At 31.0% G+C, this 11,328-nt stretch overlaps 1 protein-coding gene across 1 annotated transcript; it reads right to left on the reverse strand.

Moving 5' to 3' along the window:
• Positions 1–1,785: 1,785 nt before the first annotated feature.
• LOC132161963 (uncharacterized) lies at positions 1,786–6,510 on the reverse strand. Its single transcript, XM_059572191.1, has 6 exons — positions 6,111–6,510; positions 5,680–5,786; positions 3,482–3,590; positions 3,229–3,390; positions 2,768–2,941; positions 1,786–2,033 (listed from the first exon to the last, which is right to left on the reverse strand). The coding sequence occupies exons 1-6, from the start codon at positions 6,366–6,368 to the stop codon at positions 2,004–2,006; spliced, it is 840 nt and encodes a 279-aa protein (XP_059428174.1). The 5' UTR covers positions 6,369–6,510; the 3' UTR covers positions 1,786–2,003.
• Between the last annotated feature and the right edge of the window lie 4,818 nt (positions 6,511–11,328).

Consider the following 11,328-nt stretch of genomic DNA (forward strand, 5'->3'; position numbering starts at 1 on the left):
TGCATGTACATCTTTAGCCACACTTTAATCTTTTATTTTTGTTCCTGAGAGGTAATTCAATTAGTTGGGACCACACTTAATGAAGCGGAGGTCACTAGTTCGAATCCTCCTCCCCTCTCTTATACAGATATGTAAAAAAAAAAAAAAAAGAAGAATATTTTTACTTTTTTATTATTATTTTAAATAATTATGTAATTTAATCTAAGCCCTTCATTTTGAATGAAGGGCTTGAGTAAAAGAAATTGCAGTCGACCTCAATTCATTAGAATTGTAATTAATGGATCTAAAGCCAAATATTTTCCTATGCATATCAAATGTTTGTTTTCTTAAAGAAATAATCATTAATTACTTGAATTTGGTGTCCCTTTTTTGAGATAATCATATATCATATAATCTTTAAGAGAAAAGGCTAAAATTGTGACAAGCAACATTATATTTAGGTTTAGGAAGCGATTTGACCATAGAGGTGCTGGTTGCCAAGTGGAGAAGCGAGTTTTCAAGAACGTTTTAATATTATTTGGACCGTTCTACGTCTCACCCACTTCAAAAGTACGTACAGTTGCAATATTTACATTTTGAGCGTTTAATATATAAAAATAGAGGAATAAAAAAATTAATTGACACTGAAAAAATATGTTAGATAAATCTTATACTAGCAATAAATAAAAATATAAGAGATAATTTAGGTGAAAATTTCACAAATGAACACGAGATTCATCAAAAAAAAAAAAAAAAAAAAGTTAGAAAATAATGAAATAATGCAACAAAAAGACGACAATGAAAATATTACTTATATTAGTTATATATATATAAAGATGACAGTGAAAATAATCATAATGGTACCTAAAAAAAAAACTCATAATCGTGCTAAAATATGCAATTTAACAATTCTTAATGAAGAACTCGAGGAAAATTTAGAAGAAAATAAAAAAGCTAACGACGTATCTATTTCTATTCATACAAATATTTCCGACTCAGGTCAATGAATATGTATAAGAGATTTATTAGTATATAAAATGGTTGAATTAGAGACGATAATTTTCCTGAAGTTGAGAACCCTAGACATTATTATTATTATTATTATTTTAATGTAGATTAGCCATATTATTAATTGAAAAAAAAAAAGTGTTGGAAAAAACTTAATTAGTAATTGCATCCCAAAAACAAAAAAAGAATTATTAAATTAAAAATTATAAGGTAAAGTCCATTTAACCCCTTCAAACTATACCACCTCAATAACAATCTACTCTTAAACTATCAATTGCAACAATTTACCCCACAAACTACCAAAACAATGACAATGTACCCCAAATTTTTTAAAAAATGACAAAATTACCCTTACTAAAATAAAAATAAAAATTCTAAATTCTAATTTTTTTTTTTCAAATTTTAAAGGTATTTTTGTCTTATTGAGAATTTTATAGGGGTAATTTCATAATTTTGCTAACATTGAGTGGTACATTGTCATTGTTTTGGTAGTTTGGGGAATAAATTGTCATAATTGATAGTTTGAGGGTAAATTGTCATTGATGTGGTAGTATAAAAGGGTTAAGTGAACTTTACTCAAAATTATAATATAAAAGCTAAAATAATTGTTATTTAATTAATATTTAAATATAAAAAATGTCTTACGTTAGGCCTCAAAATCGTTCAACAGTTCCATACCAATTTTTGGGTGCCGGATGAAGATTGCAGTTGCAAGGAAAAAAAAAAAAAAAAAAGAGTTGATTATTATTTTATAGGAAATTCTTTGTTAGCTTTCTAATCGTTGCCCAGGCAAAAAGAAAAAAAACTCTGGATACAGGGATTTCATGGAAAGGACAAAATCGTCTCACTATTATTTATCTACTTTGTTAGAAGAGCACTCCCTGCCACGCACATCTCTTACACATACTACACCACAGAAGAATATATACACCTCTTACACAAAGCTAAAATAAACCTGTACATATCTAGAGCATCCTTCAATCAAGCTTGAACTCGCTTCAGAACATTTGCTTCTTTTAAATCCGAACCCTTATCCTCTGAGCAACCTGCATCAAGAAAATATGGATGAAACCGTAAGCACACTTTGAACGACGCAATGACGTGATCGGAAGTTTGAAGGAAATCCATAACAGTAAACAGGCTTTGAAAAGTAATTTTCATTTGTTATTTCAATTATAAGGAGAGAAAATAAAATAAAATTTCCAGCCCATGTTTCTGCTAAGACACACTAGATCTGCACAAATGCACATAGTTACTGCATTTCAAAGCAATTTTCCCATTTACATAAAGATCATTTCCTCCTTTTTTTTATATACATTTTTGGGTTAAGGACATTTCCTCAAAATTCCTGAATAGCATGTTCTATCTTATAATATTTTTTTCCCTGGAAATCATAAATGAATCTTTTTCCCTCAGAACTTTCACATTCGTTCTTCCTCTCACCCTACTTCTTTGTTATTTAACTCCAGAATGGGAAGAAGCTTTGAAGGACAACAAGGAAAGCTAAAACAGAGACGAGTTGAACTTATAGAATTTCCAAGAGTGTATTTGAGGCAATTTCAAGAAACAAAGATTTTCACATCCTCTCTCTCTCTCACACACAGAACAACTGGTTTCGAAAAACAATTGAAAGAATCGCAAGAAGAATAGAAGAAAATGAACTGAAGACTGCCCTTGATGTTCTCTTCCTAAAGTTGTTATTACAAACATCAAAATTGAGAGGCTAAAACTCTCTTTCAAGTAACACCCAGAAAAATAAGAGATGTGTATGACAGTTTACCTCCTTAAAAGAGTGAACGTCACTTCCCCAAAGCCAAGCATCACAACCTGCATCTCTGGCACCCCATATATCATTCCTGCGGTCATCCCCTACATGTACAGCATCCTCGGGCTTCACTCCCAATAAATCGCAAGCTTTTAGAAATATTGTTGGATTTGGCTTCTCTGCTTCGACCTGTTAAGGGCGGAAGGGAAGGGTGGGGAAATGATCAGGTGTAGCCAAAGCTATATATAGTACAGGAAAACAGAACCTTCACAAGAAATGACCGTCACTAGATTGCCAAGACAACTATATATATATATATATATATATATATATGATGATGATGATCACACGAATCCTAAATTAAATTCAAGCTAAAACGTGCAAGTACATAAGTACAACACACACGCAACACCCATTGAACTTGCATATGAAAGAAAAAGCACCACATATAACCAAGAAGAAATAAATCAACGTACTTCAGCTGACACTGCCATGGCATCAAACCAATTATCACAATTTAGAGCCCGCAATAGAGGTCTTAATCGAGTGTCAAAATTTGAGACAACACCCAACTTCACACCCGCTTTTCTAAGCGCTTTAAATATCTTCTCGGCATCAGGATCACAGAGGTGCCAAGCCTATGAAAACAAATATTGAGAAGCATTATTGCCATAAATATTTAAAACTGATAGCAAGTAATTCATAAAAGCTAATCTTCAACGACCCAACCTTCTTGGTGGTATAGTAGTTATAAAGTTCTTCGAAGTACTGAGTATCTGAACATCCAGTGGAGTAACTGACTATATATTGCCAGAAGGGCCTCCCATCATTAACATATCTGCAATTGAAGAAAAACCCTAACATCATTGATCTGGAGGAGAAAGATCCATAATAAACATGACAAAAGAATTGTGAACTTTTGCAGTTGAAGCAAGGGGAATGTAAAAGGTATAATCTTGTAAAATCTTAATTCTACTCGGTAAGAAAAGGTAAAGACAAGAAAACATGTGGAAGTGTGTCTGTTGCCACTAGTTTGAGAGAGCCTGAAAAGATGGCATGTGGGTAAAATACCTTGAGAAATACTGGACCCTTTAGAGGTAGAAGGCAGGAAAAAATGGATTGTCCTCATTTCCATAGAAATAGAACAAGATCACAACATCGCTGATGATAATATTTTAAAGCACTCATACTCTTAAGTAATTAGATGATGAACTTTTATAAACAAAACTAAAATACAAGAGAATGAACTACTAGATTGCTGCACTTGGTAAGTTCATTCCAACCAAGAGAGAGAGAGAGAGAGAAGAGATCAAATCTAAAGATAAAAATTGTTTTGGGATGTAGTACAAGAACTTTTTCAGTTCCAGCGGTTACCCTAATGCTTTTTTCATTTTTTAGTTTCTTCTTCATCTTCTTATATATATATATATATATATATATATATATGTTAACTTGGTTCTCATCCTAACCACAAAGCAAATACAGTCTTTAATATCCCTCCAAATTTTCTACCGGGCTTCATTATCTCGGAAAGATGCAAAATGGTCCTGCATAAAATATTCCCCCACTTGAATGCTTATCCTTGAGAAACCTGCACTGGTCCCCAAACTTTCCCTTCTGACATGTGGAAAAGACAACTTTTTCTTTTTCAATTATCCATTCAAGAAAATACGTCAAGAGAGAAAGAGATCAAAACCACAAATTTGATATTAAGTTAGATGGAGTTCAACTCATCTAGTAAATCGTGAAATTTCTAAACAAACCACAAACTCATCCACTCCAAGACTGTCTCAAAAACTAGATTTTATCTCATCAATTAATGCTCTGGCTGGGAGGAGGAGATTGAAGGGGAAGGGGAGAAAACGAAAGCAGAAAGAAGGATGAAGGCATAGCTGTTGGCCATTTGGGCAGAAAGAAGCCTGTAAAGTGAGGTGTAGTATAAAGACAAAAATTACCCTCATCTAAATAAAAGAAAAAATAACAGAAGAAGGGCTATCATTGTAATTTAACCCAATATCCTCTTCTTTCTTTCCTACACATCCAATCACCTAAAGGAAAAACCTCCAACGTCTCTTCTCCTTTTTCTCCCATCTCCTCATCTTTCCCTTCAAACTCCCAATAATATATAATATTTGACCACAAAAATATTGCTTCAGAGATCTTGGTGTTCTTGAATCAATGGTTGGTATGCTTGGATCCAACTCGTATCAAAGTAGAGAACCCAACTCAAGTCAATGTAAGAATTGACAAAGAGGCCACATGTCTTCAAAAGAGGACATAACAATTAAAAGCCATGTCTCCCCAACAACCCATTGCTGATGTAAAAAAAGCATCAGTAATGAACATTGATCAATACCCTAGAGTAAATTCCACGGCATCTTGCCTATTTGCTAGACAAAAACTGGTACAATAATACCTTTATCATGGCACAAAAGTTTCTAAACCTTACACAAAATCATAATTAAACAGTTCCCAAATCTACTTTTTTGTAGATAACTATAAAATTCTACGGGTGAGTCATAATTGAAAGATTGTAACATCAAACCCATTAGTTACACATGGGATAAATACGGAAAATTCTTTTGTGTAACTTGATGAATCTGGCAGAAGTATCACTTTAGTAAAGAAACTAAGTCATAATTACAATTTTGATCCACTTGTTGCTCTGCATCAGTGCTTTGTCAGAGAAAGAAAGTGGAATATAGAAAACACTTTCCAATCACTTGCAGCAAATATGGGCAAATAAATTGGATAAAAAGAAAAGAAGGGAATATTACACAAAATATTCATGATAAATACAAAATGAAAAAAAAAAAAAAAACATCGAAGTGAGAAAAGATAAAGGAAATGGGTATTGAGAAAAACATAATTAACTACCAAATAACCCAAAACAAAAATGGAAAATGGAGAGAAGAATTGGAACAGACCTGAGACGAGATCTACCCCAAGGCTGGCCATAAGCTCTTCTGTATCTGTACAGTATCTCATCCTCTGAGAACTTCACCCCATACTTCTCCCCAATCGTCCTGTAAATCTATAACGAAGCATACACGAAGAGAAAGAGAGAGAGAGAGGTCAAATCTACAAGGCCAAACTCATAAATTATACTCCAAATGAAAGAGAAAAACAAGGAGACCCAAGAAAACCCAGAAATCCATTTAATTTAATTCATACATACGTTCACTTGGAACCCAGTAAAACAATTCACTGTTCCACTACAAAAAACACTCAGAAAGCCAGACCTCCAACACATGCACACAAAGACCCACAAACCCAAAAATCCCATACGTGAACAAAAACACATACATCTCTACATACATACAATACATGCGTTTGTAAATGAGACAGAGAGACAAACCTGGGCCATAGGCTGGGAAGGAACAAGAAGCGTGCCGGCGGCGTCAACCAGCAAGGCCTTGTGGGTGATCTCACCGTACAAAGACCTCCGATAGTCCTCATAGTCTTTCAGTCCCAACATCCCCAATCCCACCGGCCTCGACTCCACCGGAGCCGCCGCAGTGGACGAACGCATTGCCCCGAGCCTCCCAGACAACGGGGACCGAGACCCAGAAGAGAGAAGCCTGGGGAGCTTCGTTCTCGTTGCCATTAGAGCCATTGTGCGAGTCTCATTTGAGGTTTTTTCTTCAATTTCGCAGTCCTTTTGAGTGTTTCCCTCCTGGTTACGGTTGCCAATTAAATTTCTCTTTCGCTTCCGTTGGGTGCAAGTCGAGGAAACAGAGCGGTGGCTGGGAAGAAATTATATAGATCCCGAAAGTGAGGAGTGCTGTTGAAATGCCCCTGGGTTTCACTATTATTTCGGTTATAGACCCTTTCAGGTGCAGGGAAGACTAGGTAAAACTCAGTAATTCTATAAGTTTATTTTGTCTCCCTCCAAGATTGATGTGGCTCTTAAAATTATCATTTGATCAAAATTTAATGATGATTAATTACAAGATCAATAGTAATTTTAAGAGTTCCATCAATCTTGAAAGAACACAAGATTAACATAAGAGGGACTTGTAACATTCCTGGGTAAAACAATAATTCTAGAAGTCGCTATTGTATTTCTCGAGTAATGATATAAAGAGGACTCTAGGAAATGTGATGTGATTTTTAAAATCACTATTAAATTTAAGATGATCATTATTGAATTTTAATCTATCAGTAATTTTAAATATCACATTACATTTAGAGACACGGACACCACCATTCCTAGCCACCTTTGCCAAACCGTGAGCCGCTTCATTAGCTTCTCTAGAATTTGGATGGAAGAGACCCAGATATTATTCATGATGTAATTGTTTTAGAGCAATCTACTCTTGGTGTTTAGAGTTATATGCTCTTTGATGTTTTAGAGCTTGAGTCTCTAGATGTTTTTTTGTATTATGCAGAATTATTTGAATTAAAAAAAAAAATATTCAGAGCAAAAAAATAATAATAAAAAAAAAATTAAAAAAAACGTCACATCACATTTTGAAAAACGCTATGAAGATTTTAGTCCTCCTTGTATCATTACTCATGTTTCTTTCCTATCACTCAAAAAAAAAAAAATGATATAAGGAGGACTAGGTCACTAGAGTCTTCTTAGAGTCATCCCGAATGTGAGTCTATGACGTGCCTTTTAAAATCACGATTGGATTTGAGGTGATTATTATTGAATTTCAATCCATTGGTAATGATTATTATTAAATTTTAAGAGCCGCATCACATATTCACATATGAAATAATAAGTGTTATCCTTCTAGCATTACTCTACTCACTCACCTCTATCTCATTGGGTTGATGTCTAAATGCTTATCCATCTATTTTAGAAGTTTCTTGAAATAGTTATATTTTTAAATGACATGTTTTGAAATGCCCATAGGTTTCACTATTATTTTGGTTATAGACCCTTTCTTCTATAAATCTTTCTTACGATTTTCTCATGTCACTCAAAAAGTAAGATAGTTTTACGTAGATATTACTTTTTAAAGAAACCCAAAAAAAAAAAGAAAAAAAAAGAGCACTTATTTCTTTCACTTGATTTTTAAAAAATAATATTTACCTAGGACTAGGAGAACATCAAGAAAATACTAAGAAATCACATAGTATTTCCCCTTTTATAATATCATTTGATCAAAATTTAATAGTGTAATGAATCACATGATTTAAAAGCCACATCATTCTTGAAATGATACAAAAATAACATAAGAGTAACTTATAGTATTACTCGAGAAAACATGATGTGTTTAAAATGGGAAAACGTGGTGTGCAAAGTGCAAACCATGCTTCTTCTTCTTCTTTCTTTTTTTTTTTTTCTATTGTCGGGCCGGTTATGGGTTAGCTTTTGATGATAGCCAAAAAGAAAATTTACATCTTATCATCAAATTTTGTCAATTAAATTAACAAATTCTAATAGTGTAACAATTTTTGCATACTACTGGGACCTTTTAACTCATTGTCATACCACATTTAGCTAATTATAAATAAGGTAAACTACATGAACTGATTTTGTATTTTTCCTTATTTTTATTAGATTTATACTAAGAAATATTACTTATACTTTTACTCTCACACTTTTAAATGCACATTTTTAAACCCAAATTTAATGGTGATTTTAAAAATCATATCAACATTCAGAGAATAAAAATAAGATAAAATGATAGTTCTTAGCATTACCCACGCGAGTAATGTTAGAATGAAGACTATTATCCACATTGTATCATCCCAAATATGATCTAACTTTTAAAATCACTAAATAATTTGAGATGATCATTATTGAATTTTGATCTATTGGTAATTTTAAAAGTTACATCACATTTGGAATGACAAGTATTCTCCTTCTAGCATTACTCTACTCACTTACCTCTATCTCATTGGGTTAATGTCTCGGTGCTTATCCATTTATTTTAGCAGTTTCAAAACATGTGATTTAAAAATATTACTATTTCATGACGCAGTTAATGAAAACACGGTTTTTAAAAGTAAGTTAAGCAAATGTTTGGTAAAGTAATAAAGTTGTAGTTTGCCCTTTAAAATCGAGCTTTTTTTTTTAAAAAAAACTATTGTTTTTTTTCTTTCAATTGTACTCCCAAATGAGACATATTTTGCGATTTTATTTACAATAATTCTTAAATTAAAGTAAGGTGGAAGCTAACACTATTAATTGACAAGATTATTGATCATACAACTATCTTATGATTTAACATCCTCATAGAATGACACTATGATTTGGTAAAACAGCCCAAGAGGTATGTTGGGTGTTAACTTGCACTTATAAGAAGCTTTTATTTACATTATTTATCTTTACATTTATCTTCACTACATTTGATTATATTCAAATTTGAATATAAACTAAACTATCTACACCTTGAGACTAATTCAAACCCTAGGTGTTATCCTATTGAGAGTGATCCTCATGGACATGGAATAATGTTGGGGATCATTTTTTTTTATCTTCCCAGAATTAATGTGACTTTTAGAATAACCATTTTATCAAATGCAATAGTAATTCATCATAAATTTAATAGTAATTTCAAAAGTCACACAAACGCTAGAAGGATAATAAAATAATAAAAAGATGATCCCTAACATTATTCATAACCAGGTGTATCGGGCATAGGATGATCATTAGCCCTAGATGCCTTAATACTCACTAGTCTCTAAAAACAATTTATAAGAAAAAAAGAAAAAGAAAAAAAAAAAAAACTCAAAAAAAAGGTCAGAAATATTAGCATATTACTCGTGGAAAGTGGAAAGTGGGGACAAAAAAAAAGAAAAGTAAAGTAGCGTTGGGTTAAAGAAAAAGTTTGAACTTTGAAGTACCTTTTCTTTCATTGAAAACTTTTTTCAAGTTATACTTAATTAAAATAATTCTAGATGGCGGCATCCCTATTAATACATTTTTCAAAACAAACTAAAAAACACTTCTCAAAAGATATACTCAAAATAATTAATTTATATTTTTTTCCAAGGAAGAGATTTTTATGTACAATTTTTTTAGAGTTAACTAAAAATACTTCTCAAAAGATATACTCAAAATAATTAATTTATATTTTTTTTTCAAGGAAGAGATTTTTATGTACAATTTTTTTAGAGTTAATTACATGTATAACAAATAAAGTAAAATATATATATATATATATATATATATATATATATATATATTTGAAAATTTTACAAAACCAATTTTCATTCGTGGGCTTTACATGCAACACTTTTTTTTAAATGTAGCGGCACAAAATCAATTCTTAATTTGTACTATTTCAAAACTCAAAACGTTTTTAAGGAATAGCTTAATTAGCTGTAGACCACGTCTCATAAAGCAGAGGTCACTAATTAGAAATATATATATATATATATATATATATATATTTGAGTTTGTAATTTCTCAGTAACTTTCCTTTACGAAAAAAAAGGTTACTAGAGTCATTTGACTTCTTAAACTAGAAATAAGGTAGGTATAAATATATATATTTTTTTAAACTATAATTATTTTCTACACATTATATTTTTTGCAAGTGTATGGCGGCTTCTAGTATTAAAAGAAATTAAGCGGCCCCTTGCCTATGTCATGTAAAAATGGGAAGAAAACTGATATGCTTGTAATTATTTTGAAATGCATTTTTTTGTCTTGGTATAAAAAATATATTCTAATGTGATCATATTATTTTGTTGTTGTGTAGTTTACATTTGAAAAGCATCGTTATTATGGGGTACAATTATCCTCTTCTATTAGAACAATTTTACTTTAGTAAGAATTGCACATCATAAAAAAAAAATAATAATAAAATAAATAATAATAATAATAATAATAAAGCCAAAAGAAGATAAAAAGAAGGGAACAATCATATTTAGTCATTATGTTTTTATTGGATTTAAATTCAATAAAACTAGAAAGTAATTGAATTTATAATTTCAAGAATATGATCATTAAGTTTTGCGCATATTTTAAATAGGAAAATATTAGAAGGCACAACTATTTTGCCTAACTTTGAGCAAACTTTTGCCTAATTTTTTAATTTTTTTTTTTTTAAAAAAAGTTTTTGAAGCAATAATTTTTATTTTGGTTATTTTTTTTTGGCATTTTTTTAAAAAATAAAAACTGTATTTTGTTTCAGGAACTTTTTCCTTATTTTTTAATTTAAAAAATAACAAAATTAAAAATTAAAAAAAGTTTATGAAGCAATCATTTTTATTTTGGTCCCTCTTTTATTTGGTATTTTTAAAAAAATAAAAATTGTACTTTTATTCATAATAATGACCAATTTTTTACCAAAATAAAAATTATTGCTTCAGAAACTTTTTTTAATTTTTTAAAATTAAAAAATAAGAAAATAGTTAGTCCAAAGTTGACTCCAAGTTGGGACTGTATCATTCATTTTCTAAATATGTCTTTCTATCATTTTTTCGTCAAAATGAATGGTATGTCATATGTCAGTGTATTTCAATTGACACGCTAGCATTCATATCAACATATAATATCAATGTTTTATCGTTAAGCTTAAGTCATTTTTAGAGAAAAACAAAAAAACAAAAAACCCAACTCCATAAATAAAAGTCATATTCTTTGTCATCATAATCTTCTAAATTTGTAG

This window comes from Corylus avellana, chromosome ca9 (assembly GCF_901000735.1).
Source record: "Corylus avellana chromosome ca9, CavTom2PMs-1.0".
NCBI lineage: Eukaryota > Viridiplantae > Streptophyta > Magnoliopsida > Fagales > Betulaceae > Corylus > Corylus avellana.